We start from the raw sequence: 17,738 nt of genomic DNA, 5'->3' as shown, positions 1-17,738 counted from the left end.
CCCCCCCTGCACATGTCAACCCACATATACATGGACGTGTGCTGTGCTGTGCAGTGCACTCATACTTGTTAGTTAGTAAGTTACTGCTGTCTGCTGTATTATTGTAAGGAGGCGCCACTTCAGGCTGTGTCACGCTGTCACCGGCGTCACGTCGGGACCGGGTAGGTCGGCTCTGAGAGACTCGAGTCCGACCTCCGACGTGACTCACTCACACACTGCAGTGTGACTGACGTCACTCGTTGCTAACGCCAGGGCCGCCTGGCGTCTAGCAACGAGTGCAGGGAAGAGGCTCCACCCACCTCTTTCCTTCAGTGTCAGACAGTGACCGCCGCTGCCCGTACCACACGCGAGTCTCTCTCTCGGTGCCGCTGATCGGCACATGTGAGAGAGAGACTCGGGCCGGCAGCGGAGCGGCAGCCAGGATACAATAACATTCAGAGTGTGCTATTATTTCGGGGGGGGGGGGGCAATTGCCCTGTTGCCCCCCCCCCCCCTGGATCCGCCCCTGCATCTGGGTCTGTGGCTGAGGCTGTATGGCTCCGGAAATAAAAGCAAGAAAGGCTCCCATAGTGTAATCGTTCCAATCAATAATATTTAATGAATAAAAAGATGCACTTACAAGTAGTTCCAATAAACGAGTGTCAGAGTAATCTCAATGATACAGCGTCTCCGCAGGCTTCCCGCTGTGCATACACTTCCCATCCAGTTCAGCAAAGAGGAACAGCGCAGTGACGTCAGCGTCATAGGTGTCAGGTGTGGCCTATGACGCTGACGTCACTACGCTGTTCCTCTTTGCTGAACTGGATGGGAAGTGTATGCACAGCGGGAAGCCTGCGGAGACGCTGTATCATTGAGATTACTCTGACACTCGTTTATTGGAACTACTTGTAAGTGCATCTTTTTATTCATTAAATATTATTGATTGGAACGATTACACTATGGGAGCCTTTCTTGCTTTTATTTCCGGAGCCATACAGCAGTGGTTCTCAACCCCTCTAGTGCCGTGACCCCTTGATAAAATTTTCCAAGTTGTGGGGACCCCTAACAGTAAAATTATTTTTGTAGCGTGGGTTGTCAGCTCCCAAGGCAAGACAAGTAATTTGCGCCCCTAACCCACGGACATTTAGCGCTCCCTGAGTCCCTTCCACTCATACAGTATTAAAACGCCTTATGGTACATTTTAGGATGTACCACTCTTTCTCTTTGTTCTCCTTTCTTTCCCTTTTATCTCTCTCTATCCTAATTTCTTGCCCCCCCCCCCCTCTTTTCCTCTCCCTTCCATGTATTCTCTATTTTTAATCCTTCTCTTACTCCTTGGTGGGGGGAACGGGATGAGTGGCAGTGCTGGGGGGGGGGGGGGGGGGGGGGAGTCCTGATCAGCCAACTTAGGTGCTCTTGATCAATGTCTTCTGCTGATCTGAGAACTGTAGTGGGAACTTTTAATGGCAACTATAATCACAGATAGTGTTACCCACTGTGTCTCTGGCTTCACTGTGCCTCGAACTTTGTGGTGTCCCGTAGCAGTGACACCTATGCCGAAATCAGGAGATAGAGTTTCCTCCAGCCCCACCCACTTAATTCCTCACCAGTCAGCTGACCTCTAGTCTCTGCCCCCCAGCCATGCTGTGAACTGAATGGGAAACTGCGAAGAGGTTGAGTGGGCGGCCACGGACCCCAGGGACAGCCCTGCTGGGCAGCCGCAAAAAGGCTGGGAGAACAGCGCAGGCTTCAGGAACAGCCCAGGATTTGGTGACCCCTGGCAAATTGTCATTTGACCCCCGAGGGGGTCCCGACCCCCAGGTTGAGAACCACTGCCATACAGCCTCAGCCACAGACCCAGATGCTGGTATAGGTTATTGGGAAACCTGTAATCTCCCATATGCCTGGATAGACCTTTGTTGGTCTTTTGAGTCGATAAGGAGCCTCATATCCACTTGGGTGTATTCACTTTTTGGGAGATTGGATTTCCTTTATCACGGATTTTGGATTAGTTTTTCTTCTTTTTTACACTTATGAACTTTTATATATGAATTTTTTTTTTTTTTTTTTTTTTTTTTTTAATTGCACTATTTGTGATGGGACTTTTTATGTGCTCTTTTTGGTTTATTTGACACTATCAATTTTAGTATCTCATTATACACATATCCTACAGTGGTCATAAATTAATTATGGTAATTTTTCACGTTATTAATTATGATATTATGTTTTAATAATTTTTAATAATTTTGGTATTTTCATTTATTGGTTGTCCTTAGCGCTGCATGATATTACTATTATCTAGAGTATGTGTCTGACTCTTTTATGCTGGCTGCTTTGGTAATTTGGGTTAAAACCTTGTTTTTTATTAATGTGTTTTTAGTCTGTAAAGGTTAATCCCTTATAGCTACCAATCAATTATTGGGTTTCTAGCGCAGCGTTAACCCTTTTTGGGTTTTTTTACATATAATGTTATAGTTTGTCATAGACCCTTCCATTCTGAAAATATTGTTACATGGAATAATATTTTTTCTTAGTAAATTTGTGATTTTCCTAACCATAAATTTTGTTTAAGGTCATTTTGGAGAAGACAGGCTCAACTTGTCAGTACAAGACCAAACTCTATTGCAAGCTCCTTCCCACAGCTCATGTCTAATGTGGATGCTGCTTACGAAGTGGCGGAAAGAGGAACTGCATATTTTTTTAAAGGTAAAACAGATGATACAAAACAACATGGATCCCCCAAGGTTAGTAACTAAAGCCATAGCAGACCATCCAACCAGAGCCAGTTCAACCATAAAGCAAGCTTGGCAGGGGCCTAAGACCTAGTGGATATCCAGTTGGCACAGCTACAACTTTTATACATCTGCTTGGCACCTCACAGGAGAGGATGTTCTTGTAAGGCAATTGATGTCTGAGTACACAAAACCAGTACTGGCAATGCAAATGGGTAAGCTTTGCTGTGATTTTTGAAATCCTTATCAATGTAAAAGGGAATGCCAAATCTACTCTGCTTAGGACATTGTTCCGCCTTAATCCATATCTGCATCCAGCTGTGGTCTGGCCCAGAAGCATATAGGCCAGAGCTGTCTGGCTTCATAGTGGCTTATGCAGCATTTGGCAAATACAGTTGGATGAAATGAATGTAAAGATTTAATACAACTGCTATGAAAACAATTAGTATTCTGTAGCATTATAGAAATTGCCTTCAAAATTGAAATTAGAGAGGGGTTACTAATGAATTAGCTATGGTTCCCCATCAAAGTTAGAGCCCTGTGGATGCCTATCAAAATATAGTTTAGAGAGGTGTAGAGTGAGACTGTTACATTGCAGGATATATTTGATTCAGTACTATAATGATGACATTTGTATAATTAAGGCCAAGTTCACACTGGAATTGAAAACAGGCGTTTGAGGGGCATTTTTAACGCCCCTCAAACGCCTATGCAAATGATACAATGTTCACATTACCAAAACATGAAGCGTTAGTGTCGCTTTGCTTCAAAATTGAAGCCCCGTGTCCAGTCTGGAGTCATTTGAAGCCTTTCGATGCCACCCATTCAAGTCTATGGTAACGCTTCGCAAACGCACTGGCAGGTGTTTGCAGCACGTTAGAATTAGTTTTAAAAAAATCATGCAGGAAGAATATAATGTCTCACAATACCAGGTAATGATAGAGGAGAGCATAGAGTGTCCTGCAGTTACTTCCTTCCATGCACTTCCTGTTTGTGCTGCTTGAAGATGGCTGACATCAATGTGTCTCTGTTGATCCAAGAGGTAGAAAACCGGTCAGAATGATATGATCCCAGCAAGCCAAGCTACTGTGATGCATGGATTGAAATATGTGACTGGTCTGTGCAAACAGTTGGGAATCATTTTCTCCAAAGAGGGAGAATAAATGAAACATTCACCAAGAAGCCACACTTCAAATTGTTTATTTCCTGTAATGTCACTTCCCTTTTAAAAATAGACATTTGTGGAGCATTTTTAACGTGCCTTAATGAGTATCAAACGCGTCAAAACCACACATAGGGTGTTTAGGAAGCATTTTGTAAACTCATCATTAATGCTTGTAAAAGGTCAGTCTAACACCCATACTAAAAGCTCATTGACACCAGTCTTATGCTCATACTAAAAGCTCATTGATACCAATCTTACACCCATACTAAAGGCTCATTGACACCAGTCTAATGCTTATACTAAAAGCTCGTTGACGCCAGTCTTACACCCATACTAAAAAGCTTGTTGCCGCCATTCTAATGCCCATACTAAAGCTCATTGATGCCAGTCTAACGCCCATACTAAAAGCACATTGATGTCAGTCTTATGCTTATACTAAAAGCTCATTGACGCCAGTCTTATGCCCATACTAAAAAGCTTGTTGCCGCCAGTCTAATGCCCATACTAAAGCTCATTAACGCTAGACTATATTCATAGTAGGTAAGGTTGAATAAAGACAATAATCCAGTTAAACCTGTGTAGGTGCACGTCTGTCAGTGTCTATATTTCCCATATCTCTGTATGTCGTGTTCCTTAAGATGCACACCTAATGCCCTGTACACACAATAGGATTTTTCGACAATAAAATCCATGTTTTTTTTCCGACGGATGTTGGCTCAAACTTGTCCTGCATACACACGGTCACACAAATGTTGTCGGAAATTCCAAACGACAAGAAAGCGGTGACGTACAACACGTACGACGAGCCGAGAAAAATGAAGTTCAATAGTCAGTGGATCTTCTGCTTAATTCCGAGCATGCATGGAATTTTGTGCATCGATCAGAATTTCCGACAACGGATTTTGTTGTTGGAAAATTTGAGATCCAGATCTCAAATTTTGTTTGTCGGAAATTCCGACGGAAAATGTCCGATGGAGCCTACACATGGTCGGAATTTCCGACAACAAGCTCCCATCGAACATTTGTTGTTGGAAAATCCTATCGTGTGTACGGGGCATAAGAGTCTCTTAAAACTATCAATACTCCCCGCAGCCACCACCATTTGTAGAAGAGAGTTCCACATCGCTATTGCCCTGACAGTGAATAACCCCCTTCGCAGTTTAACCTCTTCAGATCCGTGCTATTGCCGAATGACGGCAACAGCGCGGACCTGCTTTGCCGGGACGACGTCTATTGACATCGTCCCGTGCACGAGCGGCCTGCGCGCCCCCTGCAGGGCGCATGCGGCACGCTCGGTGATTAGCGAGTCTATGAAACTCACCTGATCACAGATCAGAGTAAGGGGTCGGTCCCGACCCCTTACCACATGATCAGTTGTCAGCCAATGACAGCTGATCATGTGATGTAAACAGAGCCGTAATCGGCTATTTTTTCTCCTCGTGCTGAACGCATGAGGAGGAAAAAAAACCCGATCACCGGCGGCCGTGAGAGGGAAATCAGTCCCGATCACGTCGATCATCTGTGCCCCCTGCCAGTGACACCTAGCAATAGGCACCCATCATGCCCACAGTGCCACCCATCAATGCCCACAGTGCCACCCATCAGCGCCCACAATCAGTGCCACAACAGTGCTGCCCATCAGTGTCACCTACCAGTGCTCATAAGTGCCCATCAGTGCTGCCCATCAGTGCCCCCATCAGTGGCACCTATCAGTGCCACCTATCTGTGCCACCCATCAGCGCCCATAAGTGGCCATCAGTGCTGCCTTATTTGTGCCCATCAGTACCGCCTTATCTGTCCCCATTAGTGCCGCCTTAACTGTGCCTATCAGTGCAGCCTATCAGTGCCCACCAGTGCCGCCTCATCATCGCATATCAATGAAGGAGAAAAATTACCTGTTTGCAAAATTTTATAAAAAACTATGAAACATTATTTTTTTTCAAAATTCTCCATCTTTTTTTTGTTTGTGTAGCAAAAAATAAAAATCCCAGCTGTGATTAAATACCACCAAAAGAAAGCTCTATTTGTGGGAAAAAAATGATAAAAATGTCATTTGGGTACAGCGTTGTATGATGGCGCAAATGTCATTCAAAGTGCGTCAGCGCTGAAAGCTGAAAATTGGTCTGGGCAGGAGGGGGGGTTTAAGTGCCCAGTAAGCAAGTGGTTAAGGTTAAACTTTGCAGTTTAAGGTTAAGGAGCGTTTGTTAAGAATTAGAAATTTAGTCAAGTGTGAACAAGCCTTAGGATCGTACACACAGGCAAACAGTGGTGTAGAGTCACAGGGTCCCCAAAACCACAGTCATAACTTGGATCGAGGACCTCAGGAGCCCCTGCAATGATTACGCAGAGTTCTAAGAATTTGTTTTTCTTCTTGACAGACAGTAACAAAAAAAAAAAAAACAGGGAATGCAGATCTATAGGGGAACTCATCCACAAATAAGGAGTGGCTTAAATGGTGTCACCACACATACACAATTCAAGTATATCGAGATACAGTATATACTCATCGTTAATGATAACAATGGAACTAACATGCAGCTCTGTTGATTTCCATAATTCATTCCTGTGCAAGCAATTTTATTTCCTTAGAATGTGATTGTGTATTATTTGCAAAGTTAAATTGCACCACACTTCACTAAGCTCTGGTTATGGTTCCTGTGTAGTGTGCAACTTCCCTTGCAAATAAAACTGCCGTTTTGCCTTTAGTAAATCAATCCACATGCGAACCATAGCGAAAGCAAACTTTCACATCATGGCCTGCTGCTATAAGTGCACTGAGATGAGACCAGAGATGGATTAAAAGCAGAACGAGGCCATAGGCAAGGTAATCGCTTTGCCTCCCCTCCAAAGCACATCAGCTTTCATTGACTTGCAATAGCTAAATCTGGTACACTATTTTCATCAGTTGTGTTGTATACCTGATTTACTGCAGGGCCATGAAGGTTATATCTGGGCCTCCTAGACACCCTGCCTAGGTTGCCTTTGGGATGAGCCAGCTCTGAATGGGACTGTAGTGTCTGGAGGGAGAGGGGGATTGATAAAAGACAGGGATGAGGGGTAGCCCACACTGTCATAGCCCATGAATAAAGACTGAAGATTCTTGAAGACACACATGCATCTAAAAAAAAAAAAAGCAAACCTTGCTGCTCAATGCTCTGAAGAATGCCCATATACCATTTTACCGACTGCAGGTTATCATGCATACCTGGTGCAGGTCAACACTGTAGCTCACCACACAGAGTAAGGTGGACTCCCATGAATGTTATTACATGATTAAGCACTAAATGACAATCTTAAGACACACAAACACATCTACCTGTGAATGGGTTCTAAGGGCTTATTTACAGGGGCATCAAAAATGCAGCATTTAATTTTGTACAGTGTACACTGTGTTTTATATATGCTTTACTATAGAAGTCACTGGGGCCATGCACACAGCTGCTTATGCTAATGAAAATTTGTGCTGTACATGCAATGGCCCTATTGACCTCTCATGTTGCTGTAAGTCAGAGGTGATGATTACACACTATTGATGGTTACTGAGTCATTTATTCGGCGTGTGGGGGAGGAACTAGCGCTCAAGCTAGTGCCTGAATGCTCAGGGCAGACCTACTGGTATATGGGGAGGCAGGGCCCGAATGGTTCTCAGAGGTGTGAAACTGGCGGCCCTCCAGCTGTTGCAAAACTACAAGTCCCATGAAGCATTGCAAGGCTGACAGTTACAAGCATGGCTCCCACAGGTAGAGGCATCATGGGACTTGTAGTTCTGCAACAGCTGGAGGGCCACCAGTTTGACACCTTTTTAGTTCCCCATCAGATTCATCTGACAGCAGGTGGGAAGAACAGTTTCTGCCTTTGTAGAGCTTGATTGTCCAATCAAAATTCTTCACAGGAGGAAACAGCTCTTCCCATAGTCTGTCATAGCGGATCAGAAACGGGGAGGCCCCATCAGGTCCGCTCTAAAGGCTGGTGGGAATTGTGCTCAAAAGTTTGCATACCCTGACAGAAATTGTGAAATATTGGCATTGATATTGAAAATATAACTGATCATGCCACAAAACTGTCTTATATTTAAGGATAGCAATCACATGAAGCCATTTATTGTCACATAGTTTTTTGGATCCTTTTTAAATCAGAATTATAACAGAAATTACCCAAATTGCCCTGATCAAATGTTTACATACCCTGGAATGTTTGGCCTTGGTACAGACACAGAAGGTGGCACATTCAGGTTAAAATGTCAATTAAAGGTAATTTTCCCACTTTTGTGGCTTTTTAAATCACAACTAGTGTCTGTGTATAAATAGTGAATGAGTTTGTTAGCTCACACATGGATGTGCTAAGCAAGCTAGACACTGAGCCATGAGGAGGTAGAAAAAAACAGTCAAAAGACCTGTGTAACAAGGTAATGAAACTTTACAAAGATGGAAAAGGATATAAAAAGATATCCAAAGCCAGTACTGTTTACTCTTTACTTATTAAGAAGTGGAAAATTAGGGACTCTTTTGATACCAAGCCAACGTCAGGTAGACTAAGAAAGATTGCAGCCACAAATGGCGGAAGAATTGCCTAGGATACAAAGAAAAAGGTCCTGACGAAGCGCACGGTCACGTGTGCGAAACTCGTTGATGTAGGCAGTGCCAACCCAGCCCCACGATCCACCATGTTCCATCATGCGTTCCAGAAAGTGTGCAAGTTAAAACATCAAAACCGCCACTTCCGACCGTAATGACTGGACGAGCTTGCTTCGCATCTACCTGTGGGCTTCCGTAGCCATCTTAACTCGCTTCCGACTGGATGTTCAGTGAATGGACGCTATTCATCAGACTGCCACAAGCTGACTAACTACACCGGCGTCTTTTCATCAGCTGATACCAGCGCACATTTACAGGCTGAACTCTGAGGGAAATGGGTGTCTACTACTACGGCCTCTGCAGCCACAATCTCGGAGTGGTGAGAGCCTCTGGCAACCTATTTTCACAACCCCCATTTACTTTTCCCCTCCTCATTCTGTATACTCCCAGTGGATTTACCTGATTACTCAGAACTGTCTGGATATGCTATACCGGGATAAGGAACTATATAGTTTATACATGCATACATAGTATGCCAACAGCCAGTCTATCCTTTTATATGCGGCTTAATTGTTCTATGCTTACTTAGTCACTTCATCACTGGTACCGGCAGCCTTCTGAATTTAGTACTTGCTAACAGGCCTGGTACGGACTTCAAGCTTAGTTCTATATGTTTGATCCACCAGCTGAGGCAATACCTCTATATTATAACCATACCAGTCCGATATCCGGACATAAAGCATATGCAATTAGCGATTTCTGATTATTTAGGATCAAGAGCAAGCACTGCCCCTTTCATTTTACTAGCAGTTTCATTCCCCTTGTAGCTGGTTCTTGCATGTGTGTGTATGAGTGGGGTTTTGTGGTTGGCGCCATATTGTGACAACGTTATCATTTTTGTGTTTTTATTATTGGGTATACTGGGGGTGACGGTTCCACTGCTATGTCTTAACATTGGCTGTAATTTACATCCAATTTCAATTTCAATAAAGCTTTTTTTCTAAAGTTGATATTCCGTGGTTGATCCTCCTTACAGCCCTTCTTTGGGACATTATTTTGTTCTACTTTTCCTTTTTTTACAAAGAAAAACCCACAGGTAACCGTAGGAGAAATACAGGCTGCTCTCCAAAAAGACGGTGTGGTTGTTTTTTAGGAGCACAATTCAACGATACTTGAACAAAGAAGAGCTGCATGGTTGATCTGCCAGAAGGAAGCCTTTACTGTGCCAATGCCACAAAAAAGCCAATGAGGCATGTCAGAGTGTTATTGAGCATATTGTATCCAGACTTTTTTGTGGAACTTGCGGAGTAAAGGCTTCTTTCTGGAAACTTGACCATGCAGCTCTTTTTTGTTCAAGTATCATCGTATTGTGCTCCTTAAAAACAACCACGCCATCTTTTTCCAGAACAGCCTGTATTTCTCCTGAGGTTACCTGTGGGTTTTTCTTTGTATCCTGAACAGTTTCTGTGGCAGTTGTGGTTGAAATCTTTCTTGATCTACCTGACCTTGGATTGGTATCAAGAGATCCCCGAATTTTCCACTTCTTATTAAGTGATTGAACAGTACTAACTGGCATATACAAGGCTTTCAATATCTTTTTATATAGTTTTCCATCTTTGTAAAGTTTTATTACCTTGTTACTAGGGCTGTGGAAATTAACGATTAATTCCTCGATTAATCGTAAATTTTTTTGATCGGTAGGCTGCCTGCCCTGGGGCCATTTTGGGTTGCAGTGCAGCGCTCCGCTCCCTCCTCCTCCTCCACTATATGTCATACACAGTCTGAGGGCATCTCCGCTGTGTGTCTCCGAGCTGAGTGTGATAGACGCAGTGTTCTGTCTATCACACGAGCTGATCTAGGAGGAGGGCGGGACTTTTCTCACAGTGCGGCCAAAGTTTTCACACTCAGCTCCGAGACACACAGCAGGAGATGCCCGCAGACTGTGTAATCCAGGCACAGGCACTGACTACAGTGAGGCTGTGATTATGGGCACGGTGAGACTGCATTATGGGCACAGTGAGACTGCATTATGGGCACGGCGAGGCTGTGATTATGGGCACGGCGAGGCTGCGATTATGGGCACGGCGAGGCTGCGATTATGTGCATGGTAAGACTGCATTATGGGCACGGTGAGGCTGCGATTATGGGCACGGTGAGGCTGCGATTATGGGCACGGTAAGGCTGAGATTATGGGCACGATGAGGCTGAGTTTATGACATGTGACGTCCTAGCCATGCCCCGCTATGTCCGACTTCGGCCATTGCCATAATAACGGTGCTAAACCAGCTAAAAGTAGTTGGATCCGTATGTGCGTTATAATTAATCGAAATTAGTCGATTAATCGATTTTTAAAAATTGATTAATCGAACACTAAAATTTGAATCCTCAACAGCCCTACTTGTTACGCAGGTCTTTTGACTGTTCTTTTCTACCTCCTCATGGCTCAGTGTTTAGCCTGCTTAGTGCATCCATGTGAGAGCTAACAAACTCATTGACTATTTATACACAGGCACCAATTTAAAAAGCCACAAATGTGGGAAATTAACCTTTAATTGCCATTTTAACCTGTATGTGCCACCATCTGCGTCTGCAGCAAGGCCAAACATTCCAGGGTATTTAAACTTTTGATCAGGGCCATTTGGGTGATTTATGTTATTATGATTTAACTACTTGCTTACTGGGCACTTAAACCCCCCTCCTGCCCAGACCAATTTTCAGCTTTCAGCGCTGTCACACTTTGAATGACAATTGCACGGTCATACAACACTGTACCCAAATTAAATTTTTATCATTTTTTTTCCCACAAATAGAGGTTTCTTTTGGTGGTATTTAATCACAGCTGGGATTTTTATTTTTTGCTAAACAAACAAAAAAAATGGAAAATTTTGAAAAAAAAAATCATGTTTCATAGTTTGTTATAAAATTTTGCAAACAGGTAATTTTTCTCCTTCATTGATATGCGCTGATGAGGCGGCACTGGTGGGCACTGACAGGCTGCACTGATGGGCACGGATAGGCACAGTTAAGGCGGCACTGATAGGCACAATTAAGGCGGCACTGATGGGCACAGATAAGGCGGCACTGATGGGGACAGATAAGGTGGTACTGATGGGCACAGATAAGGTGGCACTGATGGGTGGCACGGATAGGTGGCACTGATGGGCACTGATAGGTTTCACTGTGGGGCACAGATGGGTGGCACTGATGGGCACTTATGGGCACTGGTAGGTGACACTGATGGGCACTGGTAGGTGACACTGATGTGCAGCACTGTTGTGGCACTGATTGTGGGCGCTGATGGGTGGCACTGTGGGCACTGATGGGTGGCACTGTAACGCTGGGTTACGCTGGTGGGCACTGGTAGGCGGCACTGCTGCCTATTGCTAGGTGTCACTGGCAGGGGGCACAGACGATCGCCGTGATCGGGACTGATGTCCCTCTTTTGGACAATTTTTACTTAGGGGTGTACTCACTTTTGTTGCCAGCGGTTTAGATATTAATGGCTGTGTGTTAAGTTATTTTGAGGAGACAGCAAATTTATACTGTTATAAAAGCTGTACACTCACTACTTTAGCAAAGTGTGATTTCTTCTGTGTTGTCTCATGAAAAGATATAATAAAATATTTACAAAAATGTGAGGGGGTGTACTCACTTTTCTGAGATACTGTATATACACTGTATTACCAAAGGTATTGGGACGCCTGCGTTTACACGCACATGAACTTTAATGTCATCCCTTAGTCTTAGTCTGTAGGGTTCAATATTGAGTTGGTCCACCCTTTGCAGCTATAACAGCTTCAACTCTTCTGGGAAGGCTGTCTACAAGGTTTAGGAGTGTGTCTATGGGAATGTTTGACCATTCTTTCAGAAGCGCATTTGTGAGCTCAGGCACTGATGTGGACGAGAAGGCCTGGGTCGCAGTCTGCGCTCTAATTCATCCCACTGGTGTTCTATCAGGTTGAGATCAGGACTCTGTGCAGGCCAGTCAAGTTCCTTCACCCCAAACTCGCTCATCCATGTCTTTGTGGACCTAACCGCGTAATTTTATTGAGATTCAGTGGTGGCTGGTGTTTTTTTTTTTTTTTTTGATCGACTGGCACCCCCCGCCAAACTAGTCGGGTCACCCACACATCCCCCACCCCCCACAGGGTCTCTCAGTAGGTCATGCGGTCCCGCACTTTCCCCATCTAGGTTGCGGGCAAGCAGCGCTCCTCCTCTGCATCACTCACGCTGTGCATCTCCGCCATCCTCCTCCTAGGCGTCCAATAGGATCACCTTTCAGCCAATGGAGTGACAGATGTCAGGACCCACTTCCTGATTGGCCGGGGGGAAAATCTGTGTGACAATAGCGAATATTTATTCGCTATTGTCGCACAAGTGGGTGTTTTTTTGAAGCTTATTAGAGTCTCTGGCTCTAATCACATGCTTCAAAAAAAAAAAAATATTGGAAGCCATGTGTCTGGTGCCCCACATGTAGATTGTCGGACCGGATGCATCAATGGGGGGGGTGCCGTCCCTGCGCCCCTAATAGACGGGCCGCTGCTGTTGAGATTAGTGGTTGCCTGTGTCCTAGCATCTACCTGTCTAGCTGAGCAGCTGTGGTGGCCAATATAGTCTATTTATGCTATGTGCATGTATACCTTGCTTAAACGTTTCATGCATACAGAGCACTTGTATGTAGGATCTTCCTGGCAGAAGATGCCAGCAAGATCTTGCGCAGAAAACTGAAGCGCTGTGTGAATGAGACCTAAAAACAAAAAATAAACTAAAGAACCATTTGCAAATATTAATGTAATAGAGTGCCTTGAAAAAATATTCATATCCCTTGAAATTTTCCACATTTTGTCATGTTACAACCAAAAACATAAATGTATTCTATTGGGATTTTATGTGGCAGACCAACACAAAGTGGCACATAATTGTGAAGTGGAAGGATAATGATAATTCAGCCTCCTTTTACTTTGATACCCATAACTAAAATCTAGTGGAACCAATTGCCTTCAGAATTCACCTAATTAGTAAATAGAGTCCACCTGTGTGTAATTTAATCTCAGTATAAATGCAGCTGTTCTGTGAAGCCCTCAGAGAGAACCTTAGTGAACAAACAACATCATGAAGACCAAGGAACACACCAGACAGGTCAGGGATAAAGTTGTGGAAAAGTTTAAAGCAGGGTTAGGTTATAAAATAAATATCCCAAGCTTTGAACATCTCACGGAGCACTGTTCAATCCATCATCCAGAAATGGAAAGAGTATGGCCTAACTTCCACCCTTCCAAGACATGGCCACCTAAACTGACAGGCCAGGCAAGGAGAGCAATAATCAGAGAAGCAGCCAGGAGGCCCATGGTAACTCTGGAGGAGCTGCAGAGATCCACAGCTCAGGTGGGAGAATCTGTCCACAGGACAACTAATAGTCGTGCACTCCACAAATCTGGCTCTTATGGAAAAGTGGCAAGAAGAAAGCCATTGTTGAACGAAAGCCATAAGAAGTTCTGTTTGCTGTTTGCGAGAGGCCATGTGGGGGATACAGCAAACATGTGGAAGAAGGTGCTCTGTTCAGATGAGACCAAAATTGAACTTTTTGGCCTAAAAGCAAAATCATTTTCCTTCCACTTCACAATTACGTGGTGCTACTTTGTGTTGGTCTATAACATAAAATCCCAATAAAATACATTTACTTTTTTGGTTGTAATATGACAAAATGTGGAAAATGTCAAGGAGTATAAATACTTTTTCAAGGAATTGTAGTTTATATACATGCACAGAACTTGAAATATTTGGCACTTGGTTTACATTTGCTATGTAGTAAGTAGGGATGAGCCCGATGTTTGAGTCGAACGTAAGTTCGACTCAACATCGGGGGTTTCACCTGTGCGACAAACAGCGAACATTATGCGGTGTTCGCTGCAAATTCTAAAGCCACGGAACACCGTCAAAGTCTATGGGACACTAACATGAAAAACCAAAAGTGCTCATGTTAAAGGCTTATATGCAAGTTATTGCCATAAAAAGTGTATGGGGACTAGGGATGAGCCGAACAGCCCCCCCCCCCCCGGTTCGGTTCGCGGCAGAACATGCAAAAAATTTGTGCGAACACCGTGTTAAAGTCTATGGGACTCGAACGTGAAAAATCTAAAGTGCTAATTTTAAAGGCTAATATGCAAGTTATTGTCATAAAAAGTGTTTGGGGACCCGGGTCCTGCCCCAGGGGACATGTATCAATGCAAAAAAAAGTTATAAAAACTGCAGTTTTTTTGGGAGCAGTGATTTTAACCACTTGCCGCCTGGCATATAGCAAAATGTGGTGGTTTCAAAAAGAAATTATTGTATAAATACCATATATGGGGTATAAGTTGGTGCGAGTGTAGTAAGTAGTTACTACACTCGCACCAACTTATACCCCATATATGGTATTTATACAATAATTTCTTTTTTCTATTTTTCATGTCCCATACTCCATTTTTTACTTTACTCTTACTCTTTGACATTTATTACAACCCGTTTAGACTTACTTCAATTTTTCCTTTACTCTCAGGGATTCCATTTCTTGCCTCAGTATACCACTCTGGCCGATATGCATCCGCGGAACGCGGGGGAAACACCCTCTGAATTAGGTCACCATTGAGTGATATACTTTCAGGCTAATTTATGATAACCACGGTGTTAAAGGGACAGCAACCTCACCAGCATTAATTGTCCAATGCTATCTTAACCTTAGATTCTTAATGCAACTTAACGGAACATACCAATAATTATTCTACCTCCAAATACTATGTTGTGATAATTTACTTATCATGTTACATTTTAATCACCTCAGATGAACTTCTCTTTTCTTCTCTTCTACACCCCTGAAGAAGGACTAAAATACTATATATCCCGAAACGCGTTGGGTGTGAAAAGAGTCTCTTCATGAATTTACTGTGTGGTGACAGTAATGAATTTTTCAAGATGCTAATGTTTCGTTGAATGTAATGTATACAATGTTTTAATATAATTTGTCTTTAAATAAAACTTGTTAAATTTTAAATACTTTGCTATACTCCTTTTAAATATTTGTAACTAACTTCTTAAAAGTGCCTATAAAGTCCGCTTAGGGGAACCCATTTTCATATTTACCTGCTCATTGGATGTGGCACTGCTCTTTTAAACCTAGGGGGGCCTGTCACCCCTTATTTTATCACGATGTAAATAGGAAGAGCCGCTGACAGACGCGAATAGAGGAGAGACGATCGGCTGCTCTCCTGACAGGGGGGGTCTGTGCTGATTGTTTATCAGCACAGCCCCCCTCGGATCCGGCCCAGGACCACCAGGGAAGCCGCCCAGGACCACCAGGATGGCCACCACACTGGACCACCAGGTATGCCCCCTAGACCCCCAGGGAAATACCAATATGTGCCCAGGCAGCTGCCAATCTGTGCCCAGGCAGCTGCCAATCAGTGCCCACTCCAATGCCTACCAGTGCCACTAGGGATGCCTATCAGTGCCTCATATCAGTGCCACGTATCAGTGCCGCCTATTAGTGCCCAGCAGTGCCGCCTATCAGTGCCACCCATGAGTGCCCATCAGTGCTGCATATTAGTGCCACCCATCAGTGCTGCCTACCAGTGCCCATCAGTGCCGCATATCAGTGCCCATCGTCAGTGCCCGTCAGTGCCCGCTCATTGGTGCCACCTCATCAGTGCCGTTGTATCAGTGCCTGTCAGTGCCACCTTATCAGTGCCAATCAGTGAAAGAGAAAACTTACTTATTTGCAAATTTTTTTAACAGAAACAAAAGCAAAACTTTTATTTTTTTTCAAAATTTTCGGTCTTTTTTTATTTGTTTAGCAAAAAATAAAAACCGCAGAGGTGATCAATTACCACCAAAAGAAAGCTCTATTTGTGGGAACAAAATGATAAAAATGTAATTTGGGTACAGTGTAGCATGACCGCGCAATTGTCATTCAAACTGCGACAGCGCTGAAAGCTGAAAATTGGTCTGGGCAGTAAGGTGTATAAGTGCCCTGTATTGAAGTGGTTAATAATGCTTAAAGTAAAACAATAAAAGTGAAATATTCCTTGAAATATCGTGCCTGGGGGGTGACTATAGTATGCCTGTAAAGTGGCGCATTTTTCCTGTATTTAGAACAGTCCCTGCACAAAATGACATTTCTAAAGGAATAAAAGTCATTTAAAACTGCTTGCGGGTGTAATGTAATGTTGCCCCTCCAGCCCATTACCAGGCCCTTTGGGTCTGGTTTGGATAATAAGGGGAACCCCGCACCCAAATTAAAAAAAAAAAAAAAGGCGTTGGGCCCCCAGGCCCTAAATACTCTAAACAGCAGCAGTATACAGGCGGTCCCCGGGTTACAAACAAGATAGGGACTGTAGGTTTGTTCTTAAGTTGAATCTGTTTGTAATTTGGAACAGGTACATTTTTTAAGTGTAGCTCCAGCCAAAAAATCTATTTTTAAGCTTTTTGGATAACATAGGGAAGGGTTATCATCACCCCTGTAACATTTGTTTTTCTGTCTGAGCCCCTGTTCAGAAGATTTCACCTCACTTTCTGTCCCAATGACAATTTTTAGAAAATTTTGGGTTATTAGGGAAACAAGGATTGGTGATAAAGCATCAGAGGAGACACCTTTTTCCCATATTAACTCTTACAAGAGAGAATTTCCCTTCCTGGGGGTAGATTTCCTCTCACTTCTTGTTGTCTCCCTCCGTTTGTAAGTAGGAGTCGTTTGTAAGTCGAATGTTTGAAATTAGGGGATCGCCTGTATATACTATAAGGCCTGCCCTATTCACTGTGCGGAAAATTGGGCCTTAGGTGTTGGTGGTACCAGAACACTGTAAGCCCTCACAGTTACTCTTGGTGGGCACTGGAACGGGCCCGGCTGTGAAATATTATATCAAGAATTGTAATTACGCGCCCCTGTTAAACAGGGGCATAAAAATTGGGCCTTAGGAAGTGGTGGTGGTGGCACAACACTGTAAAGCCTCACAGATACTTTTGTTAAGGGCAGGAACAGGCCCTGCTGTGAAATATTCGATCAAAAATTGTAATTACGCTCCCCTGTTAAACAGGGGCATAAAAATTGGGCCTTGGGCGGTGGTGGTGGTGGTGGTGATGGCACAACACTGTAAAGCCTCACAGATACTTTTGTTGAGCGCAGGAACAGGCCCTACTGTGAAATATTAGATCAAAAATTGTAATTACACGCCCCTAATAACAGGGGCAGAAAAATTGGGTCTTAGGCAGTGGTGGTGGTGCCCTGAACCGAAAATATTCATATAAGCTATCTTC

General features: G+C 43.7%; 1 protein-coding gene across 1 annotated transcript in view; it reads left to right on the top strand.

Moving 5' to 3' along the window:
- LOC141126982 (matrix metalloproteinase-20-like) overlaps positions 1-17,738 on the top strand; it is a 128,307-nt gene that overhangs the window by 59,894 nt on the left and 50,675 nt on the right. The window contains exon 7 of the mRNA XM_073613078.1: positions 2,552-2,685. Within this exon, the coding sequence (XP_073469179.1) occupies positions 2,552-2,685 (134 nt within the window). The remainder of the gene's footprint in view (positions 1-2,551; positions 2,686-17,738) is intronic.

The sequence above is a fragment of the Aquarana catesbeiana genome, linkage group LG02 (genome assembly GCF_042186555.1).
Source record: "Aquarana catesbeiana isolate 2022-GZ linkage group LG02, ASM4218655v1, whole genome shotgun sequence".
NCBI classification, from domain to species: domain Eukaryota; kingdom Metazoa; phylum Chordata; class Amphibia; order Anura; family Ranidae; genus Aquarana; species Aquarana catesbeiana.
Note: the sequence above shows the minus strand (reverse complement) of the source record. Positions and strands in the feature narration are given on the sequence as shown.